General features: G+C 39.2%; 4 protein-coding genes across 4 annotated transcripts in view; 3 read left to right on the top strand and 1 right to left on the bottom strand.

Moving 5' to 3' along the window:
- The first annotated feature begins 547 nt into the window (after positions 1 to 547).
- Positions 548 to 6,282, top strand: ppa1b (inorganic pyrophosphatase 1b). Its single transcript, XM_059359252.1, has 11 exons — positions 548 to 689; positions 2,632 to 2,696; positions 3,132 to 3,185; positions 3,848 to 3,967; positions 4,076 to 4,162; positions 4,339 to 4,465; positions 4,554 to 4,681; positions 5,396 to 5,481; positions 5,593 to 5,668; positions 5,762 to 5,801; positions 5,895 to 6,282. Exons 1-11 carry the CDS (start codon positions 629 to 631, stop codon positions 5,924 to 5,926), a joined length of 876 nt encoding a protein of 291 aa, XP_059215235.1. The 5' UTR covers positions 548 to 628; the 3' UTR covers positions 5,927 to 6,282.
- Positions 6,283 to 7,648: 1,366 nt separating this feature from the next.
- On the top strand, positions 7,649 to 12,129 carry sar1ab (secretion associated, Ras related GTPase 1Ab). Its single transcript, XM_059359358.1, has 7 exons — positions 7,649 to 7,815; positions 8,961 to 9,031; positions 9,217 to 9,336; positions 9,428 to 9,493; positions 9,573 to 9,676; positions 9,762 to 9,893; positions 10,879 to 12,129. The coding sequence occupies exons 2-7, from the start codon at positions 8,974 to 8,976 to the stop codon at positions 10,993 to 10,995; spliced, it is 597 nt and encodes a 198-aa protein (XP_059215341.1). The 5' UTR covers positions 7,649 to 7,815; positions 8,961 to 8,973; the 3' UTR covers positions 10,996 to 12,129.
- Positions 12,130 to 12,664: 535 nt separating this feature from the next.
- On the top strand, positions 12,665 to 16,504 carry tysnd1 (trypsin like peroxisomal matrix peptidase 1). The gene is made up of 4 exons (XM_059323881.1): positions 12,665 to 13,955; positions 15,278 to 15,408; positions 15,525 to 15,710; positions 15,896 to 16,504. Exons 1-4 carry the CDS (start codon positions 12,874 to 12,876, stop codon positions 16,096 to 16,098), a joined length of 1,602 nt encoding a protein of 533 aa, XP_059179864.1. The 5' UTR covers positions 12,665 to 12,873; the 3' UTR covers positions 16,099 to 16,504.
- Positions 16,505 to 17,880: 1,376 nt separating this feature from the next.
- The window catches only part of spock2 (SPARC (osteonectin), cwcv and kazal like domains proteoglycan 2), a 30,898-nt gene continuing 24,694 nt past the window's right edge, over positions 17,881 to 24,084 (bottom strand). The window contains exons 5-10 of the mRNA XM_059323876.1: positions 22,992 to 23,100; positions 22,695 to 22,829; positions 21,361 to 21,579; positions 20,783 to 20,845; positions 19,488 to 19,619; positions 17,881 to 18,921 (exon numbers count right to left, since the gene is read on the bottom strand). Of these exons, the coding sequence (XP_059179859.1) occupies positions 18,776 to 18,921; positions 19,488 to 19,619; positions 20,783 to 20,845; positions 21,361 to 21,579; positions 22,695 to 22,829; positions 22,992 to 23,100 (804 nt within the window). The 3' untranslated portion in view covers positions 17,881 to 18,775. The remainder of the gene's footprint in view (positions 18,922 to 19,487; positions 19,620 to 20,782; positions 20,846 to 21,360; positions 21,580 to 22,694; positions 22,830 to 22,991; positions 23,101 to 24,084) is intronic.

The raw sequence follows: 24,084 nt of genomic DNA, 5'->3' as shown, positions 1-24,084 counted from the left end.
ATAATATTAATAAAGTCAATTAACTTTAAGGAGCTTTAACCAATGGATAACCCAAGTTATTCAGAGTAAAGGCACTCCTCCTTTTCATTATTTTCAAGGATTGAAAGAAGTAATTTTTAAATGCCAAAAAAAAGTTGAAGCAAATTTACTTGTAAATTCAATTGTATATACATGTACATATTCAACATCTTTGGCATGAGAAAGTATTTATATCGTTGTAACTAAACACTCATGTATAATGTTCCAGATAAGCTTAACACTATTTTACAGGTGTAGAAAAATTGTCCCTAGCTTCAATATCTTTTTGACAAAATAAAGGTAACATAAATTACTTTCCAAACCAAACCTTATTAACAGGTATTACTACATTAATAAGGATCGTTAAATTATTTGAAACTGAATTCCTTAATTTTAGGCAACAAATTTGATAGCGTCCATTCTTGGGATATTGGTATTTTAACTCAGCAAATTTCGAAATTTCCAATAGCCTCTGAAGGCGTCATATATCATGTGCGCATGCGTGGTGCCCTCTCTCTGGTCTACACAACCCACCACCGAGCGCAGACTTTTCCTTCCGCCGCCATCCTCCATCCCAGAGCCAGACAGCAACACAAACCTGCAGTTAAACATGAACTTCACAGTGGAAGAGAGGGGAAACCCGAACTCCCTCAACTACCGCTTGTTCTTCAGTAAGTAGAAACTGAGTAGAAATGATAGAGTTTTGCCATTTGTTTGCTACTTTGAGTTATTCTCACAACCCTCATAGTGCTAGCCGCAACAACCTCCCACGTGTCACTTATTCATTTATTGTTGCCGGTTTGTTTTCTATAAGTGTAGCAATATGCCCTTACACTGGGAGTTACAAGCACACCTGCACTTGGTTGAATAGTCGTAGTTGCTCGGTTTGAGCCAGGTGAAGTTGCGCTGACCAGTTGTGCCGGTTTGTATCACAGTTTCCGAGTGAGATGACTCGGCTTTTGACATCACGTCGCTGTAGGTCTCAACGTTGATTTTACACCATTATTCTTGCCTGGACTTTTGTAGAAGGAAGTTGTTTATTTCGGGAAATCTCGCAAGGTGCTTAAACACGTCATCTATACTGTCATAAAAGCTTTTAGGAGTAGGTGAGGCAACGCCCTCTGTGAGTATTACACCTTAATAAACCCCTTGATATTGATAACAAGACTACGGCTGCTCGTTATGACAGAAATCAGAATCAAGATTATCAATATTGACTTTACGATTACTTAACACGGTTACTCATTAACTTTGGAAACGTGTAACTTAAAAAAACCCTTTTTGTCTCACCAATGTATTAAAAAATGCAATTTAAAATAAATAATACATTGTAAATGTAGCTGCAGTCAAACAAATAATATAAAACTGATCAAACTAAAATAAATCAGATATAAAATAAATATGACATATGATCAATTATGTTGTAACTTAAGTGCCCTTCCACAACCTACTGAAAACTCTTCAACATACATTCATGGAAAAAATGATGAGACCATTGTTTTCTTGATAATAACCAAAATCATTATCAAGAAAACCATGGAAAATGGCTAGATATCAGCTCTTAAATCAAACTCTTATAAGCTATTTTTGTTATCAATATATTTGTCCAAAAAATTTACCTTTAGTTGTACCAGGCATTAAATTAACAAGAAAGCAAGGAGAAAACAAGGGTGGTCTAATATTTTTTCCATGACTGTATAATATTCAACATTTTGGTGAGCTATATTAAACATATTCCAGTAATTCAGCAGAAACGGGCAAACATGCGCTGCTTATAACACAAGACAACATGAAAGCTTCATTGTAAAACAGAATATGCCACACTATTTATTATATCCTGATTTATCTTGTTTTCATTAATTACTGGAAGCTAAAGATGTAATAGAAAGTAAGAACTGATTCATTGCCCAGTCTCAAGTCATTGAGAATATATTCAAATCACTAGTTTTTATAATTTAAATACAAACCAGGATCATAACAATAAAGGCAAGTGGGTAAAATAAACCTGTCTGCTCAGCTGACGTTAGTTAAGTAATAGTAACTGTAAGCTGTTTCCTTTTGCATTTTGCAAGTTAATGAGGCAGCTAAACAGGCACTGCTTGTTCTACTAGATCAGGCATCTCCCAATTATTCCACAAAGGGCCGTGTGGCTGCAGGTTTTCGTTTCAACCAAGCAAAAGCACACAGTTTGACCAATCAACTGTCTGAAGACTGAGATCAGTTGATTAACTGAGTCAAGTCTGGTGTGCTGCTACTTGGTTGGAACGAATACCTGCAGCCACACGGCCCTTTGTGGAATAGTTTGGACATGCCTGTACTAGATGCACTGTACTAGATTTATCATTGAACCATTAAAGGGCAGAAGGTAGGTTATGCAGGAAAAAAGTGCAGCATCTGTAATATGCAGATGATAAATCTTTTTTTTCATCAAGGAAGTCATTGGTGCACCTTTTAGTCAAAAGTGAAAGGAGGAAGTAGAAAAACTTAAGACTTAAGGACAACTTATGACGTGATTGTCCTGGTGTAGGTCACAGAGTATTGATATGAGACCAATAAGGGCTGATTTAATCTCGCTGCCATGTTCACACAGTGTTTAAATCGACTGTTTTACAGAAAATGCTGAAGGAAAGTACATCTCACCATTCCACGACATACCAATGTACGCCGATGAGAGTCAGGTAAGGTTGCATCCGTCACCTTTAGCCCAATAAATATATCTGTATTTTGTAAACCCTAAAAACCTACCTACAGATTTAACGGTACTTACAGTGCTTCCATGAAAATTTAGTTTTGTAGTTAACGACAGTCAGTTACTGACACTGAGCTGGTTTACATAATAGTCTCCAGAAAAGCGAGGTCATAGTCTACTTGTGAAGGCAATGGCCTTTACTCTTCATTTTCTCAGTGCTGTGTCAATATCTCCTGTGATTGCAGTAGATCATTTAGTATCTTATCTTTATGAAACTAATAATCCTATTAATGGAGATGCTTTTAAAAGAGGGATGATAAAAGCCAGAATGCTACACATTTTTATAAGCTTTTATGTGTTTTTAAATTGGTTATTTTTCAAAAATAATTTTAAGATAATCATGACAGATTCTTGTCTCTTCCAGAACATCTTCCACGTGGTTGTTGAAGTGCCCAGGTGGACAAATGCGAAGATGGAGGTATGAGTTAGTCTTCCAACATCAACCTTTGGGTCAAATTTGGCAGCTTTGGCTTCAGCTTCAGCTTGACCACAATGTTTTTAACCTTTCATCCGACAGGTTTAAAGGGGACTTAACATGCTCATTTTTCTGGTTCATACTTGTATTTTGTGTTCCTACTAGAACATGTTTACATGCTTAAATGTTCAAAAATACATTATTTGTCTTGTACTATTTGCTGGAACGCCTCAACCTCTGGCTGAAATACTGTGGAAAAGTCTTAGGCAGGTGTGAAAAAATGCTGTAAAAAAAAGAATGCTTTCACAGATAGAAATGTTAAGTTTGTTTTTGTCAATTAACAAAATGCAAAGTGAGTGAACAGAAGAGAAACACCCTTTGCCTTCAAACCAGCATCAATTCTTGTAGGCATTTTTTTAACATCTGCCTAAGACTTTTGCACAATACTGTGGAAAATATATATATATATTCATTGGAAAGTTAAACAAGATCTTTTTCTATCCTTGTCATTTAATGTGAATATTTAATGTGAGTTTTAGTCATGCAAAGTATTTTATTGCATCAGGGTTCAAATGTGAAGTTCTTCTTGCAAAAATACATCACAAATGCCCTTTAACCTAAATGAAACCTACTATTAAGCAGTACTTTTTTGAATGTATTTTCAGATTGCTACAAAAGACCCATTGAACCCAGTGAAGCAAGATGTGAAGAAGGGCAAGCTGCGATATGTTGCTAATGTTTTCCCACATAAAGGCTACATATGGAACTATGGAGCAATTCCTCAGGTTAGCTCTTTATTGGAAAGATGCTAAAAATAAAAACTGTACTAGTGTAAGACTAATCCTCCAGCAAATATCCATTAAGATGACATGTTTTTTTCTGTATTGTTTCAGACGTGGGAAGATCCCGCACACAAAGATGCAGACACTGACTGCTGCGGTGACAACGACCCCATCGATGTCTGTGAGATCGGCAGTAAGGTACAACAGTAGCTGATGATTTTACAGCCTTATGTAAATGTTTTTCATCTCTATTAGGTGATTAAGTCACTGTGGTGATTGATTTTATTGTTTGATGTGTACGTTCATGCCATTGAAAAAGGATAAAAGTGCTGATGACACAGAAAATTAACTGCAAACTCAAACGTCCTCTCTAGGTGTGTTCCCGTGGGGAGGTAATCAGAGTGAAGGTGCTCGGGATCCTGGCCATGATCGATGAGGGTGAGACTGATTGGAAAGTGATTGCAATCAATGTGGAGGACCCTGAAGCCAAAGACTTTAACAGTAAGCACCTATTTTTCCCTCTGTTTGAGTATTCGAGCAGTCCTGCATCAGTCATACTGAACTTGTTTTATTATCACTATCTGTCCAGACATCAGTGACGTCCAGCGCCTGAAACCTGGTTACCTGGAGGCCACAATCGACTGGTTCAGGAGATACAAAGTGCCAGATGGGAAACCAGAGAACCGCTTTGCTTTCAACGACGAGTTCAAAGACAAGGTTTGCACCCTAACATACTTTTATCGGATGTGCGTCATTTGTTGGCAAAAGCCTTTTTTTTTTTTTACTCTGCCATGACTCTTTGCAAATTCCAGCAGTTTAGACGCATGAGTTTGACGTCATTGTTTTGCAGCATGCCATTTTCAGACAAACATGCAGCCGCTGATAGAAGGAATTGATAAGCTCCGAGGCATAATAATCTGATAGACTGGACAATTCGCAATCAGTTCTCAACTGGAAACTGGTTCTTGATTCCTGTTTCTAAATGCCGTGCTCCCTTTACAAACCGTTAACTTGCTCTGCTGCGAGAAAGTACGATTTCAAGTTTATGTCCTTAATTTAAAGCTTTCTTTCCTCAGTTTAAGCCTTACCTAGTGTATGTAGTTTATACAAGAAGGCACTATTGTATTTCACAATACCTATGTGTTTATATATTTTATCTACAAGGCATGTGCAATATTTTACTAATCTTTTTTGTTAACTTATTTCTGTGTCTTTGGTGTACCAATGGTGTTGGCTACGTATTGTTTAAAGTTGATTGCAGCTGTTTGTAGTAGGCCTACTGCTGTCCAAGCATCATTTCCCCTTGGGGACAATAAAGATCTTATCTTGTCAAACTGACATACAGAATTATACAGATTGTATTTGCATAATATATGTTAAAAATCAAACCTTATTTCCAACTAAGCACTTACTTTTTTTGTTTTGTTTCAGGACTTTGCCATTAAGGTAATCAAGGATACTCACGGCTTCTGGAAAGATCTCATTTCCCAAAAGACCAATGCTGGTGAACTGAACTGGTAAACACTGTTCTTACTGCTTGACCTCAGATAAAACCTACAGTAAGGCTGGGATGTATTCATGTATTTTGGCTTCTAAAATATAAATGACTAACTTCTCACACACTGCAGCAAAAACACGTCTTTCTCATCCGGCGACAGTCCTTACTGCTGCTCAGCGGACGAGGCTAAAAGTGTTGTTTGTGAAGTAAGTAATATTTTGTTCATTACTTTTTGCAACACAACATCCTCATTCTTCTTTGAACATTATTTCATAACTGATGTTTCACTCTATTTTTAGACATGTCCTTGTGGGAAAGAAGAACCTATCCCCTCATCAGGTAGTTTTTCCAAAAATATTTCTGGTGAATTTCTGGTTAAGTTGATTTATCTGATGTGAGAATGACTAATTATGTTAATGTTTTCATTTACAGTCGATCAGTGGTTCTACTATGAGAGGAAGTAAACCAGGAGCTGTTTGGATTGGGGCACAGTGAAAGGCTCATCTCTCAGAAATACTTGAAGATGGTCTTACCAATGGGAACCAATAGGATGACAGGATGGGGCTTGGCTGCTTGGATCTGGGCACATCTGTTTCCCTGTAGATGGAGGGATAGTGTTTAGATACTGTAGAGAAAGATGGGAAAGTAAAAAAAAGTGTTCATGTCTTGACCAATGAATTTTCACCTATTTAACTAAGATCTCTTTGGAGATGTGCTGTCATAAACAAAGTGCAGGTACTATGCTTGTAGATACTTGTGTCATCTTGTATGAGACTCTGAACTGCTTTAATAAAGCTTCTGCGGGTAAATTATCATCAAAGTATGATTTCTTTTTCCTACCGATTGTGTGCTACAGAATTGATTCGGAATTCGGAGAAGAGCAATTACATTTATTATTTGTTCTTTGTCTTCATAAACACTACTTTGGGATGAACTTCTCTCTTTGCTGTCACCTAGTGGTCAATATTTTACACTACCTTTTTTTTTTTTTTTTAACAGTTTCAACTTAATGTAGTACTTTTTTCAATACATTTGCACATTTTCTCCTAGACAACTTTATAGGCTAGCAAAATTTTTTTCACACAAAAGTGCGAAACCTTATATATGACTGACTGCATCACAGAGTATATCAAATACCTTGGAGTGGTGATCGGCAACAGACTGGACTGGAAATCTATGTATCTTTCTTGCCACATGCCATCACACTGTACAATAACAGATAAAGTTCTGGTTCATTACATACAGTCGCTATGCATTTTATGTGTTTTTATGCACACTGTTCATTGCACCTTATTTGTTTCACGGCACCAATATTTTTATACTGTATGTTCATATTTATTCTGCACTGGAATTCTACTCCTTAATACATACTCCTAAATCGGAAGTAGTGTCAAAGTTTATATGGACTGATAAGTAGTTAAGCTAAGCATAATGGCTAAAATAGAATCCAGATTTTTCATAGTAGTACATCTGGGAACATTTTTAAGAAAATTTGTGAATAAAATGTACTCAACAGGATCAAAACGCTTATAATGGAATTAATTTTTGGGTGTTTATATTCAATTATACAATCTACTCTACTTATATACTGTGTTAATTTGCTGCACTATACTTATGACTACTATGTAACATTGTAATGTACTCTATTACGTTATTATGTATTATATTGCGACACATTATCTCATACTATGTTTCCTTTGTATATCAGGATGTACCATATACTAGGCTATATTATGTTAATATGTTGACTTATGCATTATATTCTATTATAATAATGCAGGAAACCACTTAGTACCATAACTTTTATCATATTACATATTAGCCTTGTATACATTGTTTCCAAAGAATTGTTGACTAGTAATCACACCATCAAAAAATTGCCTAAGTCATTTATTACTCTTAAGTTACATGATTTACACACAGTGTTATTACTATGCCAATAGCCATCCTCTGTTACATCCTTTTTGAGTGAAATGATGAAAAAATGTCATATGTAACACTTTTGGTGAAGTTTTTCGTGTTTCATGAAAAACTTGAAAAAATGAGTTAGGCGATTATTTTAACAGGGTGACGACATACATTTTAACATAATATAAAACATTTTTTTAATATACTTTCAATTTTACAGAAAAATCCTATTGTAAAAGGCAGGAGCTAGGGTTTATAATTGTTATTTTATTAAAGAAGGATATTATTATTATTATTATTATTATTATTATTATCGGCATGTAGACCACTCCCGCTTTTTCGCCATTCCAGTGACGTATTTCCGGTTAACTGTCAAACTCGTACTGGATGTCAGTCGACGGGATAGGCTTGGACCAAAAGCAGTTCATAAATTCAGCAGACCAAGGTAATACCTAAAATTAGTTTTTGACTCAATTTGTTCAAGGCAAACGTTGCGTTTTAAGTCTAGTTTTCTGCCTGTTTAACCACTTTTCGGACATTATAAGGTTTACTTTAGTCATTCTGGACCTCTGCGCGCTCATCTTGTTTACTATATTTATCATTGTTTACTGTATGACAGCTGATGTCGTTACTGCTAGCTACATGTGATAAGCCGAACTGTGGCAATAATCGTGAAATCACTGGAACAGACATTTCAGTGGAGCTCAGTCATGAGTTTAGTGCCCTGTCGTGTTTTATGGTGTTTTTTTTTAGTGTGTATTTGTTATGGAATACTGATTTTAGATTTGCATTAAAAAACCTGCTTCGATTTCTCACACGACTACCGACATTTTTAACTCCGTAGCCTACATGATACCTGCTGTGTTATAGTAGTTAGTCCATAGACGGAGGAATTAAATGCCATACTTTATAAATGGAGTTTGGTGTTTACAAATGACCCAGCTGAAACACTGTATGATAAAGTAATCAACAGTTGGGTAATTTCCTAAAGCCTTAGTCACTGAAGGCCTCACTATTCATGAACTGCAACAAGCATATCGAGGCTCACATAGAGTGACAGGTGTGTGTGTGTGTGTGTATATATATGTGTGTGTGTGTGTGTGAGGGCGAGAGAGAGAGGGAAGCAGGGGGTGACTGCGAGATCAAGTGTCCTTGCCACAACCTGTCATAAAAATAGTCAGAGGAAGATCAGTGTGACTTAGTGAGACAGCTCTAAGAACAAACTAGCATCTAAAAATCATCTAAAGCCTGTTTGTTCCTTAATTTACCCCACCTTTCCTTTCATACTTTAAAGCTTGTGTGATTACTCAGAGCTTACACATACCAACAGAGTAATCCAGGGTCTGGAATAATGATTAACAATGAGCTTCAGTACTAATTTTGCAACAGTACAGCAAATTCTATACTTGTTTGTTAATTTTTTCTTTGTTTATGTGCTGTGTTGTTAATTGGGACATGTTTTAATTTACTCATGAATGCTTTGATGGGAGAGGAGGCTTGGCTAAAGTCTGACATCAAACTAAACACTAACTAATCATTTAATGTGCCTTAATGTGCCATAACAAATAATTTATATGATCTGTATTACAGGCAGTTCAGAGAAATGTCTTTTATATTTGACTGGATCTACAAGAGCTTCAGCAGTGTCTTGCAGCTATTAGGTAAAGTAATATATCAACAATATTGTTCAACTTTGACCACCAGAATATCTTTGTCACACAAAACAACATAACAACATAATGCGATTTAACGTTACCCTCCACCACTCATCATCATCCTCTTCATAACTAAGATAAAAAACAAAATATCACAAAATTAAATTAAGTTCTTTACTTTTTGTTCACAGGGTTGTACAAGAAGACCGGCAAGCTAGTATTCCTCGGACTAGACAATGCTGGAAAAACAACACTCCTGCACATGCTCAGAGACGACAGGCTAGGACAGCACGTGCCAACGCTACATCCAAGTACATCCAGCGATTTGACATGTTGTCAGTTCTGCTGTCACTCTTGTGTTTCTTGCTTCTTCTAAAGTCAGTGGTTCCCCTCTGTCCTCAGCATCTGAGGAGCTTACCATAGCCGGGATGACCTTCACGACGTTTGACCTCGGAGGTCACACACAAGGTAGGAAGTAATGAAAGTGCTGTTTGATGAACTGACAGCTGTGTGTTACATAAATGCTGAAACTGTGTTGCTCTTACAGCACGAAGGATCTGGAAGAACTACCTCCCAGCCATAAACGGCATAGTCTACATGGTGGATTGTGCTGACCATGAGCGACTAATAGAGGCTAAAATTGAACTGGATGTAAGTTAATTATATTGATTTCACCTATATATCAACACAAAACAATGTTCCCTTTGGAGAGTATTTGAAACTTTTCTGTCTGCAGGCCCTGTTGACAGATGAAACCATCTCAAACGTACCTGTTCTCATATTGGGGAATAAGATCGACCGTCCAGAGGCCATCAGTGAGGATGCCCTTAGAGGAATGTTCGGTCTCCATGGACACACGACTGGGAAGGTAATGAGCACCAGTGGGGTTAAATGATGTGAATGAAAGCAAAAGTATCATGTTTGGTTTTTTTTCTGTAGAAAAATCTGTGTTTCTAATAAAAATATGAATTGTGCAGGGCAGGCGCAACTGTGCTTAGTTCACCACTGCTCTCATTAAATACAGCAGCAGCAGGGGAGCAATATGCTGTTGAGAAACATTTTGCACCGTACCTGTCTTATGCAAATTATTCATTGTTAGTGTTAATCTTGTTAATCACCTGTTGTCTCTTGGCAAGAGAGACAAAAAAAGAAAGGGAAAAGGAGCAGGATGCAATAGTGAGCCATTTGGAATTATTAATGTCAATGACGTCAGCTCTACAAATATAACACGATGCTTCACCCTCTGGCACACAACTTGCAGAAAATTACAGGTTTATGATGAGATGTAGCTCAAAGGGATTTACAATAAAACCTTAAAAATGCAAAACACTAGAACAAGGGCAAATAGACAATAAAATGTGACAATAAAAAGACAGACATAAATAATAACATATGAACAATTCATTTTCAAAACCAAACCAAACCAGCTTAATTGAAAACATGATCAGGAAAACACAAAGATATATATGTTATCAAAACAACCCAACACCAGTTCCACTTGTATTTCTTGGCTTGCACAAGAAAAAAAATCTGATTTGGAAATATTTTTTTTGCAAATGAGCGCTTCATGTAAAGTGAATGTGAACAAAATACAGACCATTAAGAAAAAATAAAAGTGAGAGAATTCATTTAAAAAAAAGGAAAATGCAATGAAAAATGTAATTTAAGTAGCTTTTCAGCTAAATGTGTCCACAGAGCCAGCATCCCTTATAGCTTTTGTTTGGGTATTACATAATTTTGGAGCATAATTTCAAATTTAAAAAAAGAAAGCTATGCCGTTTATTTTGTGTGTATATTAGTGTGTATTTAAAAACCTTGAGTGCATTTGGATGTTTGTTTGTGTTTCTCTTCAGGGCAAAGTGTCACTGAAGGAGCTGAATTTGAGGCCAATGGAGGTTTTCATGTGCAGCGTGCTGAAGAGACAAGGATATGGAGATGGTTTCCGCTGGCTCTCCCAGTATATTGACTGATTCATGGTTCTTTTAATAACGTTATTTAGCACGCTACCTGCGCGCACAAAGACATGTTCCACACAAATCTACCTGCCGTTGAGAGATCTTCTTTTAAGTACACCATATTTAGGACTTTGACTGTGCCAGTAGGAAATGTGTTACACCTAGTGTTTTGTGTTAATATACCCTGTTTTCTTCTTGAGTTTAAAACACAATTGTATGTCATTTCAGTTATGCCACAGCAAGTCAAAGTTATGAATCATCAGTCTGAATTGTTCAGATTCAGTGTGGAGAATCTTCACATTATGGTTTCTACTTTTACTTAAAGCCTGTAGAGAGTTCTGTCCGCCATATAGAACATGTCATCGCTGTGAACCAGTTCCTGACCCGAGTTTATTTTTAGCTGCTGGTGTAGACTTACAGTGAAGGTCAAATTGGTTAACATTTTGTACTTGGAGTTACTCTTCCTTGTTTGAGGATGAATATTATAATTATTATACCTTTATATTTATCCTACATTTTCTCCAACATTTTAGTCCAAAAGCAGAATAGTTTTTCTGGAGAGTGCTGCAGACATTTGGTGCCATATTTGTTAATAAGAAAAGTGTTAATTCAGTTGCCTGCTACCTCCAGGATTCGGACAGGACTGATTTTCTTCTTAATTTTAATGTTCTAATAATTGAAAGGTTTACCACTACAGGCCAATTTTATGAATGTGACCACAAGTGCATTAACTGACATTTTTCTGTGAGGAGCTTTATTAATAGCACAGAACAGTGTAAAAGAACTGCAGTAAATATTAACTGTACCAGCACAACCAGGTGATGTAACACACTCATACTCTGATGCCAAACTACCTGATTTCATGATGGTTAACTGCTGTGAATAAACTTGAGTACTTTGTGATTAGTAGCTGCTCACAACATGCAGCGATATTATGAGAGTACTTGGGTGGTGCTTTTAAAAATATGGCACGCAAAACATATGCATGAAATGACCTCTTAGTGCAATATTATACATTATTTTGTATATAAGTTTGTATTTATATTTTGCAATAAAAATGTGGCTTACCTTAGATTACATCAAGTATCTAGCTCTGAAGTAATGTATCTGGTAGAAGAGGTAGGTCATATTGTTATTAAATGTGTGAAGTTTGAGCATAATAAATATTTTTGACAATCATTTAAATCTTTCTTGTCTAGCTTTTTTTTAAAACATTTGATTTCATGCACCTCACTACTTTCTTAAAAAAAATTAACTGCCCGAAAACTGTTTACAAAACTGACTGGCTTTTTGCATGGCAGCTTAGAACAAGGACAACAAAGCAGAACAAATAAAGGGAGATAATAGACAGGCCTATTATGGACAAGTATGGAAAATTATATGTATAAACACAAATATATATATGAAAGGAACCATTGAACAACCATGAAAAATAAAAGGTCTACATATCAAGGTTCAAGGTTTCTTTATTATCCTCAAGGGGCAATTCACTGTGCAACAGCAGGATACAATGATTCACAAAACACTCAAACATTACTATTCAGTCATGAGGCACCTGATGTTCCCGCCTCCTTGTTTCTCATTGGCTCAGAGGTGTTAGTATTTACATTCTGACCAATCACATTTATCGGTAGATGTCGGGCTTTCTTCTAGGGGACCAATGAGACTCAACCAGGAAGCTAGAGGACAGAATTCACATATTAAACACTTCAGTGAATACTATTAGCGACATAACACTAGTTTAAACTCAGAGTCAGTCTGCTACAAGTGGTCAGTATGGAGGTTTGTTTTGTTGTCTCACCTTCACTGCCCTGTGAGCTGCTTTTTAACGGTTGTCTGATGCTTTGAAGTTGCGAAGCTCTGTGGTTAAAGTTCACACGCGCTGCTAGAAGCATGGAGGTGAAGCAGGTAGAGCAGCACTGCTGTGTTGTCAAGGTGTTTGAGGCTTTTTCATCAAAGAAACCCGTGAGCTGCAGCGGAGTTATCCTCCATCCTCCAACTGGAACAGTGATATGCACCGGCGTCCCGTTTTCACGTTTCACCACGGACAAAAAGCCTCTCTCGGAGGACCACAGGCTCCTGACACCGCACAGCTTCAGCGAAAATCTTAAAATCCACGTCAGCTTTTCCACTGTGCGAGATTTGGACTCCAACCAGCCTGCACATGGAGACGCGTCCTCACCCCCGAGAAGCAAAACAACACTACAACGGGAAGTTGGAGCCGAGTTGCTGATGCTGGTGAACTGCCTGGAGTTCAAACAAGCTTTCCTGGCAGTTTTCCAACAAGCTGACAAGTGGCGTTTCCATGATGAGGAAGAGGATGAGGAGCTGATCAGGGATGCCCAATTCCTCAGCTGGTTCGCTGTGCTCAAGGCAAGTGTGGTGGCAGACTGCAGCCCAGATGTGGGGATGATACCCTGGCTGAGCAGCTCATCTCTCCAGAAGGGCTGCCCCGTTGTTGCATGTGGCTCACCTTTCGGCTCCCTCTGCTTAGATCTCTTCATCAGCACCCTGAGCAGAGGCATCATCAGCAACATAAGCGGAGAGGACAATGCTGTCATCCTCACAGACGCCCGGTGCTTGCCAGGCACGGAGGGTGGAGGGTTGTTTGCGGTGAAAGGCACAGATCATGTGCGTCTTGTTGGACTGATTGTTTCTCCATTTGGCTGGAAGGCAAACGAGTGGATAGGCCTCACGCTAATCTGCTCCATCCACTTGATCTTCAGGAGCATCATCCGCAGCATGAGCGTTCAGGATCCACTCCGAGATATTTGGCTCCAACCTGGAGAGGAAGGCCTCCTCATGTCCACTGCAGCCCATGAGTCCAACGCTTTCAAATACCCCACTGTGTGCTTTGTGGACAGCGGGCAGTTCTGGGGCTCGGGGGTTGTTGTTGCCTCTCAGCTGGTTGTGACCTGCCGCCACGTTGTGAACGGGAAGTCGAGAGTCACCCTGAAGTTCCATGACAGGGACAGGTGACAGCACATATGAACTGTTTCAAGTGTGACCTGTTATGTACACTTCAACCACAACCTTCTCTCTGTACTGGAAGGGATTTGATGGGAAAGTTCCCCTCCAAAAACATGTTCAACAGACCCTTCTCACAGCAAACATTAAGACTATTTATAGCAGGAAAAGCACAGGTGGCACTAATAACATTAACAATGGCTCAGATGTATTTAAGTGTAGTATTCCGTCACGCCACCATGCACAGTACCAGGGGTCTGACACTCCTGTTATTAGTCACACCTGTGTTTTTCCTGCTTTGACATTTTGAGATATTTGCTGTTAAACTCAAACCACATTGAATTACACACTGAGTTGCATTTAGGCAGTAGTATTACACTTAGTAATACATTTTCTCACAAAATTGGTGGGTTATCATTCTTCATTAGTGTGTATTTCCTGTGTAGTTGTAATTTTGTGCTACACTGGGCACCACTTGTGTGTAAAAAAAGAAAGGATAGGTTAAATGCAGAGGTTGAATTTCCCCATTGTGGGATTATTAAAGTAATTTATCTTAATCTTACCATGCAAAGAGGAAAGTGTATTGGTGTGAGCAGGAGTTGATAGTAAAACAGAGTCGAAGTAGTCCAGGTGATTGGATAAACTATTATATTGTGTTTTGGCTTGGAATGTTGCTTTTACTTGTTTAATTTAAAGGCCATTTACAGCCTCTGTTCACCCACACAGGTGGTTTCACTTATTTTGTCAGATTTAATCTGTTCTCAGAACAGTGGCTGCTGTTGAATATTCAAAAAAATGAGCGTGACTGTGTCATTATCTTACCAATTTTCCTTGACCCCAGAAGGAAATAAGAAGGGATGTGATTGAAGCATTTAGAGAATCTGACCATCTCCTATCATGACTGCTACCTAAGTACTACCTAAGTACATTTCACTTATTATTCGGCAGCAGCTGGTGTGAATGTGTGCTTCTCTTGAACCTGTAGGGACTAACAGGCACAGTCACATTAGACAGTGAAACTCATCCACGTCTTCCTAAATTATGTTTTAGACCATATTTGGTGATATTTTCTATACATACATATATGGTCTGTAGATTTTGTGGTTTTACATGCTGATGTATGTGGAACCTCAGGCTCATTACCAGTAAATGACTTACAATTTCAACTTGAGCGCAGGTTTAATCAGGCAGAATATTTGAAAATTACTTGCGTGGGCTCAGGTTCTTTTTTTTTTATTTTTTAGCTATGTGTAATGTTTTTAATCATAGTTTGTATTGATATGGCACAAACAATATAAACTATTGCATATTTCTGTTATTTCTATTTCAGAGTCCATGATGTTGTGGGCGATGTGCTGTTTTCCACTAAAGCTTCTTCACCCTATGATTTGGCTTTGGTGCAGCTGAGAGACTCTGTTACAAAGGCTGCAATCCCTCAAATGGCTCAGAGTTACAATCCAGGTGAAAAACAGCTTTTTGAAGTAACATATTGCTTCATATTCAGTGCCAGAGGAGATATTTGTCTTTTTACTCTTAATAAACTGTTATAAGACATCACTCTGCTTCCCTGCCTACAGGCGAATCTGTAGTTGTGGTGGGATATGGTGGCCTGGGTAGGAGATGTGGTCCATCCCTGACCTGTGGTGTCCTCTCAAAAACCATCAGTTTGAATGAACGGCCCATCATGCTTCAGACCACCTGTGCAGTACAAGCAGGGACCAGCGGGGGCGCTGTGGTGCGGACACACTCAGGAGAGCTGCTGGGTAAGAAGCTCTGCAACTACAAAATGTCTGTACTCTTTTTTGATCAGTGGGGGGCATATGATGACCATAGAAAAAGTCAGTGTAACAGTGCACCACAGAGAAGGCAGCTACACACACCAGATTGCTCTTTCTGCACTGCTGTATCTGCAGTTTTAAGAGTGTAAAGATGATTTGCTGTTTTGCAGGTATCGTGTCCAGCAACACAAGAGACTTGGCTGCCAAAGTGACCTACCCTCACCTGAACTTTAGCATCCCAGTGACTGTTTTCCAGAGGTTGTTGCAAGACTTTCACCACACAAAGGATTTTAATGTGTTCAGGGCGTTGGACAGCACAGAGAAAGAAGTCAGCACAGTGTGGAGGCTTCAGGGTGAACAAAGCAAACTATAACTGATGACTCCTGCAACATGAGATCTGCTAGAGAACAAGACTGGATGCTTAAATCAATATGGATTATATGCAAAATCATATTAGATAATTAAATTGATATTACGTTTAATTTTTTAAAAAACTAAATGGTATTTTTAAATGTATTAATAATGTTTTATACCTCAGTTTATTACAAACAGGCAAAAAAAAATCACAAATGTGAAGGAGTAAATGTGACTAAAACAAGAATCATTCCTTTGTAATGTTGATACGCGCACCCAGAATGATGCAGTAAACTGAAATATTCATAAGACCACTTAGTATTAACAGTTAAGCTCAAGCTACTTTAATACCTACTGAGAGTGTTTTATTGTACAGTAATGTAGAGCAATGTAATTATATTAATAAAATGTGTAACCTGGTTGTATTTCTGTACGGAATTGTCACAAATTATTCACATTATGGCAACTTAAATACCAAAAGAATATAGAGCTGGAGGGCTGAATAAAATAAGATTAATTAACCATATTTTTCCTTGTGAAAAAAATGCATGGGGTGGCATCTTAGCCTTGAATTTACCGTTACAGCATGAAGAAAAAACATTACACTTTTCGTATAAGCATGTGTTAGGAATAACACCGGGTTATATATGGCTTGTTTTCGCCAAGCTGGAGGAATATTCAGCATAATGGGCTGACAGGTTGCTGAAAATGATTGGTCCCTTTGGGTAGCCAGAAGACTTGCTGTCAGTATCAGGTATTCAGACATCTGTTGGCAGGTATACCCACTCACAGCTAACACATTTAAGGCTTTACCCACTGGGACATTACTTCTACTGATTTCCATTATCGCCGAAACGTGAAACTGAGAAATGACATTTCAGCGGATTGGTTACTGTCAGTTTTTACAATGCCAAGACGAGCTTTCTTGGCCTGTGCTTCCAAGAATGTGCATACACTGTAACATACTGTAAGGTTTCTATTTCACTGTTCCCAGACTGAACAGTTCACAGCGGAGAGGCTGGAGCAATGTCCCGAGGAGGCTGAGGAGAGTTTTCTATAGGCATTGTGCTGTTAGAAGTGCTGATATGCAGACCTGGGACTGTATCTCATTTCTGCTGGTTTCCCATAGCTATAAGCTACACTCCACTGCAGAGTGAGGTAAGGCAAGAATAGAAGTGAGCTGACAATAAGATGTTCCTCAGAGGGTATGTCACACAGAGAGCAGGTGTGATTGAAATGGTAGTTTGTAAGACAAGCTAAAAAAGTACCATAAAATGTGATGTATCATTATCTATCTATCTATGGTAGAATGTAACTAAGTACACTTACTCAAGTACTGTACTTAACTACAATTTTGATGTACTTTAGTATTTCCATTTTATATAATATCATACTTCTACTTCACTACATTTTAAGGCAGATATTGTACTTTTTTACTCCACTGACAGCTTTAGTTACTACATTAGTTTACTACATAAAAAAACTGATCGATTTACAGTGATGAGACATTTTAAACAATAAATAAATCTCATAACAGTATATTAAGTATAATTAGCCCTATCTTTACTAAATTAAAACACTGCTTATATAAATGCATCAATACGAATAATCTAAAAATATGTATACGACAATCTGAATCAGGACATTCTGCATAATGAGTACTTTTAATTTTGATACTTTAAGTACATTACTTAAGTGAGTTTTGAATACAGAACCTTTACTTGTAATAGAGTAATTTAGCAGTGTGGTTTCATGACATTACTTAAATTTGACCAGGAATAAAGAGAACAAAAGCACAGAGTCAGATGTACGGTGGCCAGCTGGGCCACATAGACCAGTTTATTTTATTTGAATTTTTTTTATTAAACACAATAATTGATCCACATTATGATACGATGTACACTTGTCAACTAAGCAGTATATTCTGCCAGTCTTCCAAGGCATTGATAACGGGACTAATAGGTGACAATCTGTCTTCTGATACACACATTATATACAAGCTAAAGAGTGATGCGTGAGAAACCTTTTTTTAATAGGTCATGATGAATGACTACTGTCACATATGAGCCGAAGCGAATGACATGAAAACGGTTAAAGTCAAAGGGTGCTTTTCAATCTTCTAACGTGGCTTCCTCTCTTTATCGCCTGTTTCCTGCCTGAAATCAAAACTGGCTATTTAAATGTTGTTAAATCTGCAGAAAGGAAAGATGAAAGAGGCCAATTTAGACTATTGAAATGCACCCGATCTTTCTCTTTTTTTTTATGCAAGCACATGACAAGCACCTGCAGCTGCTTAAAGTCTCCATTATGCATCAGCTAAAAACTGCTCAAAGTTAGTTCAAAGGACTTACAACAGAAGAGAACAAAGATTCACAAGTATGAGGGACAAAATTCTCCAGACTCCAGACCCTTAACTTCTTAGTAGTGATATGACCCATCCCCTGCCCGTTTAAAGAACATCCTGTAACATTAAATATGCCCATAACATATGCATCTTCCCTCTCCCAACCCGTGTAACCCTCTCCCTTCGCTTTTTCATAAGCCAGTGTTTGTTCTGAGTGTGAGAGCTTCACCACGTCCATCTCTTTGTAGGATCTGTGTGTGTGTGTGTGTGTGCGTGTGTGTGTGTGTGTGTGTGTGTGTGTGTGCGTGTTTGAGACCATCACGATGCTCCGTAGACAGGTTGGACTACACGTTTACCAGATGTAGCCCCCATCATCAACCTCTCCCACCTCGCCTTCTTCCTCTTCTGCCTCCTCTGCAGTCTCCTCAGCCTCTTTCTCTTCCTCGTCTTCCCATCCAACCCCACTGCCAACATCACCTGAATATGCCATTTCATCATCTGTACAGAGAAAACATGCAAGGGGGGGTGGGGGGGTGGGGTGTTGAATTATCCACTGTGGCATGGCAATCTTATATATTGCAAATTCTGTTCAGCATGTCTTCCTCTCCACTTTGATGGAGTCCTTTTTTATCAATGAGAAATGCTGAAATCAATTTAAAAACATTGACTGCAATGGTAAAAAGGGTGCATGTGTTTGACTTTGTCTGGATTTTAATAGCTATTTCTAAACCTTGCCAGGGGAGCCATTCTTATCAGGCGCAGGTTCAGTCCAACCAGCCCTCATTTATCTTGAAAGACTTTTCTCACAGCGACAAGCGGCGCTTTAGAATGCAAATGACTCCGGACACATGAATGTGGCACTGGTCCCTGCAGTGAGTTATGTTGCAGTGGGCCTCAGTCCTTTAACATAAAGAAAGCCTTGTGCAGAATGCATGTGGGGGTGCTGTGGAGAAGTGGGCCAATCCGCAGCAGACATTTTGAGTTTTTTCCCTCGCTACATTCTGCTTTCAATTTCAAATTCCTTTCATATATCTATAATGACAGCTGACACCTATGAGACTTACCGCAATCTGGCTTGCCACGCATCCGAGATCCGGCTACTTCTCCTCCGTTTTGGTCAACGCACCAGCACTCTCCCCTGTCACACTGCTGCTTCCTGTAGTAGCCGTCCTCATCACAGCTCGGAATGAAACGACCTGGCATTGGCACGCAAAAAAAGCACAAATAAATAAGACTCGGGTGTGGTAAAGCAACCAGATGAACACATCCTGCATCATGCCTCATCACACATGGTGCCGTGGCCAAGTGAGAATGTAATGCATGCAGCATATGTGGCAGCCAATTCCATATTCCATGAATACAAATATGTTCATGGAGCAAGATAGGGGTTATAAGTATTAAGTCAGCATATTGCAGCATATTGGGGCGGTGGGGTGTGTGTGTATGTGTGTGGGGCTAGCTAATCATCATGGGATAAAGGAGGGACACAAGATTGGAAAGTTTTCAATTTCTGAACCGTTACATGAATATGAAATACAGACTGTACTCACACATAGCAGTGCAGAAAGCCAAGCATACTGAAGTTGCCTTTATCATTATCTTCTAGGCTGCTTTAGTTAATGAAAGGAAAGTTCTCCCCTAAAATCAGAAATATATATATATTTTTTTCTCTTAACTGTAGTGATTATTATCAATCTAGATTGTTTTGGAGCCAGTTGCCAAGTGTTAGGGATATTGACCGTAGAGATGTCTGCCTTCTCTCAAATATAATGGAAATTGGTGGCACTTGACATGTGGTGCTCAAAGCGAAAAAGACACAGCAATGGCAACTGGCACCAAAACAGTCTAGACCGATCAATAGCACTACAGGTAAGAGAACATTTGTATTTTTTTGGGGAGGGTGAATTGTCATACTCTTAGAGATGGGGGGATTTGTCGTGACGTTAAATATTTCAGAGGCTTCTTTTATAATAATAAAGGGAAAAAGGGAAAATACAAATGAGACGGAGCAAAGCAGAACTGTCCATCCCATCTTTCAAGGGAACATCTGAGCGTCGGGCTGGCAGGCTGCCCCCTGCATGCCGCTCTGTGTCCTTGGAGAGTCCTGACTCAGAGCCCAGTCAGCCAGCCAAAAACTGCAGTGCGCACATGCGTACACATATTCACCCGCTCACACATACATGTAAGACACAGTGATGACTGCTTTCCTTTGCCGTCTGTCAGTATCAACTTCTAATCCACCAGACTGATCAGGAACTAATCCCCGCCTCCTGCTTGTCATCTGCTGGATGAAATCCCTCCACCAAGAAAGACAGACCTAATGGGGCTCAAATGCTCTTATGAGAAGTCAGATACCTACCGTACTTTCTCTTGCCGCCATCTAGTACTTGAATCCTCTCCAGTTCAGACAGGCAAGGTGGCTCTTAAAAGAACAGAAAATGTTTTTTTTATAAGAAAAGAAAGCACACTCTGAGGCATGGGTAGACACAGAACAGAGTCATAACAATCATAAAGCTGCCAAAAACAATCAACCACCAAAGCTGAAGTCTCCTCTTGAGTGTAATCGATGCTTTCTAATCACCTCCTGCAATTTTAAAATCAATTCCAGTGTGTTTCCTTCCCTAACAAAGAACTGTATGAGCTTGGGACTGAGACCTTGTTTCTGCTTGGCTGGTTGGCTGACAGGCTCACTCTCTGAGAGCTGTGAGAGAACCGAGCTGTCAACAAGCAGCAGGAATGTTTTTAGCTCCTTGCGATGACCATTTCACCCCACAGGGGAATGGGAGGATGAGTAGAAAGACAAATAGTGACGGACCAACACACAACACAGAGGTGGCTACACCTGAGGCCAGCTGAGCACCTATAAGTTTGAATGCAAGGGGAATATGTCAGGCACAAACAGCCTACAGCCGCTCACATCCTCCCTGAGATACTCACTCTCTCTCCAGAAGCAGAGGCACCACTCGGCCGTGGAGACCTTGCCGTCCCTGTAGGAGTCGCAGGAGTTAAAGAAGGGCCGGATGCAGACCTCGTACTTGTCCAGGTTGATGGCAGCCAGCTCAGCCTGGTCCAGGTACAGGTCGCCATTGGTGTCCAGCTTGGAAAACATCCAGCCTATGGAGTCCTTACAGCTGGCCACCAGGCTCCTGTCCAGCACTGCAAACACAAAAACAGACAAACAAACATTCATTTTTATCAGTGGACAGCTGCACAAATGGAAAATAAATCCATGCCAATGTGTTCAGAATTATCTCCCGTTTCCAATGCAAATTCACCCTATTTATCATTTTCTTAATTATGTTGCTGGCTCCATCAGAACTTATCATTATGGACCTTTTGCAAGAGTTTCCCACTTCACACTTCAAAGCCTTCACAGCCTTATCCAGCACTAACTGAAGTTAGTCCAGGTCCAGAGGCTCCTTTCCTGTTGTTTTGAAGCACAGCATGCTCCTATGCTGTATGTGATGTTATCTTGATCCATCCACACAAAAGTGTTAAGAGTTTCCAGCGCTGCACTGGTTTCAAACATGTTTGATATCCAGCAATCGGTTGCAAGACCTATCTACTGAGAGCTACAGAAAACATGAAGGTGGAAGCAGAACCAGCAGAACCGTGGAGCTAAATTTGTGAGGAGTATATTTTCCCTATGGACTTCTTTTTGCTTTTGCAATTCAGCTTGTTTAACCATTTTTCATTTTACAATGCCTGCAACTATAATAGTATAACCTTCTCTTAATGTAGTCTAGAATCATTAAATAGTAGCTCTCACCCCATAGTTGTTAAAAGTGCTGCCTGGGGGCAAAGAAACATTTTATTCAACCTTATACAGTTATATTTTAATTATCCGCTGTCCATTTCAATACTTCCACTTTCAATAGCCAACATTTAAGACACTAATAGGTTACTACAACAAACTGCATGCCCCTTACAAGCATCTGCCACGTTAAGAATAACAATGGGTAGCAACTTCATTGGAATTATGTTTGGTCTTCAATGCTAAGGTGAATTTGGTTTACAAGGAATTTAATTTTAAAAACCAATCATAAATCCTATGAATTCCCATGCCATGAAGTTCATGGGACAAGTTCGCAAACATAAGGCTGAACAGTTTCAATGAGACTTATCTGCACCACAGTCACAAATCTTGTGAAAATTAGTGAGGGAGTTTGTGTGGAACTGCTTGGTTGACCCGTCCAACATTGTCAATGATATTCCAGCTCCCTAAATTAGCGTTCAGTCAACAAAACTTTGAGAACCCCCCCCGCTCTAACCTGATGTGGTGCTGGCCCCAGAAGTTCTGGCCCCGGGCTTGCTGTTGTTGTTCTGCTTGGCATTGCTCTGCAGTAGCTGGAACCAGTCCCTCAGACGCTCCCCGAGATCAGCCAAATCCTGTCCGGTACAGCTCTCTGTGGAGGCCAGAGACACAGGAAGAATATGATATATGTAGCGCCTATTCATGATGTCATGATCATTGTGTGTGAGACAGAGATACAGAATAATAAATTGCAGTAAATTTACATGAATTATCTTTAATTTTTTTGCTATTGTTGCTGTGTGTTTGATCTTACCGTGTTTACTCTCTGTGGATGTAGGAGCAGCAGTTGGACAAGGACACAGACCTGAACACTTCAGGGAAAGATCCTTCCCTGTAAGACACGCCTGCTGCTCCAGCTTGCACTGCAACACAAACACACACACACATGCAAGCATTAACACACACACACACACACACACACACACACACACAGGCAACATCGACAAGGGGACACAAAGGTGAAGTAAAATGAGTTATTGCCGCAACACAGATCAAATATTCATGAGGTGACCGACTGTACGCCTTAATTCAAATCTGAGACTTGCTCCTGAATGTGCTTTCCAACCTTTGCTTGCACACAAGGTCGGGAATAGTGATCCAGAAGACAAAGCATAAATCAATAAACACATGGGATTCTGTCACCACAAGCCACCAATTGGTCCTTCTGAGGCTATTTATCTTGGCTCTTTGTCTCGCCTTTTCTCCCCTGAGAGTCTCTCTGCACCGCTCTGCTCTGAATGTGCAAGGTGTATGTCACTATTTACCCCACAATGCTTACTCGTTATGTTAGCAACACACATTTACATTTATTCACAGCTTTAATAGAAGTCAAAGCTGTGAATAATACCTGACAAATATACACATTGTTATACATATGTACTGTATTTATGCTGTTAGTATAAGTTACAGTTCATAGGTGTCAAGACTATTTTAGCCATTCTTATTAGCACATATTATTATAAAGCACATTGAACATAAGTCATGCTGAAGACACACGTACATGATGAGGGGGATGCTGCACAGTTCCACTGCCAATGATTCCCACACCCCACCTACACCTAGTGATTATTTCCACCGTCTTTTCTTTTCAGATAAATGAACATGCTCATTACACTGATTAAGCCAGAGAAATGATAATTGTCTGTATGTTTAAACTACAGTAATTGTTTTCTCTAAAGAGGGGCAGCAGAAACAAGCTGTAAACACAATATTGACATAAATACATCTCAGTAAGGTTATGTCGAACATGTTAACAAACAGTCGTACACCCAGAAAACAATTAAGGCATTGATTCAGAGGGTTTTTTTTCTGGCCACCTAGTGAGTGTAAGTCCAATATTCACCCTC

This window comes from Centropristis striata, chromosome 20, assembly GCF_030273125.1.
Source record: "Centropristis striata isolate RG_2023a ecotype Rhode Island chromosome 20, C.striata_1.0, whole genome shotgun sequence".
In the NCBI taxonomy this organism is placed as follows: Eukaryota; Metazoa; Chordata; class Actinopteri; order Perciformes; family Serranidae; genus Centropristis; species Centropristis striata.
This window is presented reverse-complemented; position numbering and strand designations above follow the sequence as displayed.

What these genes read in the sequence shown, in the direction of transcription:
- tysnd1 (XM_059323881.1), top strand. Translation starts at nt 12,874, where the DNA reads ATGGAGGTGAAGCAGGTAGAGCAGCACTGCTGTGTTGTCAAGGTGTTT. An exon ending in AAGTTCCATGACAGGGACAG is followed by an intron (nt 13,956 to 15,277) that starts GTGACAGCACAT and finishes TTTCTATTTCAG; the next exon opens with AGTCCATGATGTTGTGGGCG. An exon ending in GGCTCAGAGTTACAATCCAG is followed by an intron (nt 15,409 to 15,524) that starts GTGAAAAACAGC and finishes CCCTGCCTACAG; the next exon opens with GCGAATCTGTAGTTGTGGTG.
- ppa1b (XM_059359252.1), top strand. Translation starts at nt 629, where the DNA reads ATGAACTTCACAGTGGAAGAGAGGGGAAACCCGAACTCCCTCAACTAC. An exon ending in TGTACGCCGATGAGAGTCAG is followed by an intron (nt 2,697 to 3,131) that starts GTAAGGTTGCAT and finishes TGTCTCTTCCAG; the next exon opens with AACATCTTCCACGTGGTTGT. An exon ending in TCTGTGAGATCGGCAGTAAG is followed by an intron (nt 4,163 to 4,338) that starts GTACAACAGTAG and finishes CGTCCTCTCTAG; the next exon opens with GTGTGTTCCCGTGGGGAGGT.
- sar1ab (XM_059359358.1), top strand. Translation starts at nt 8,974, where the DNA reads ATGTCTTTTATATTTGACTGGATCTACAAGAGCTTCAGCAGTGTCTTG. An exon ending in AGGCTAAAATTGAACTGGAT is followed by an intron (nt 9,677 to 9,761) that starts GTAAGTTAATTA and finishes TTCTGTCTGCAG; the next exon opens with GCCCTGTTGACAGATGAAAC. An exon ending in ATGGACACACGACTGGGAAG is followed by an intron (nt 9,894 to 10,878) that starts GTAATGAGCACC and finishes GTTTCTCTTCAG; the next exon opens with GGCAAAGTGTCACTGAAGGA.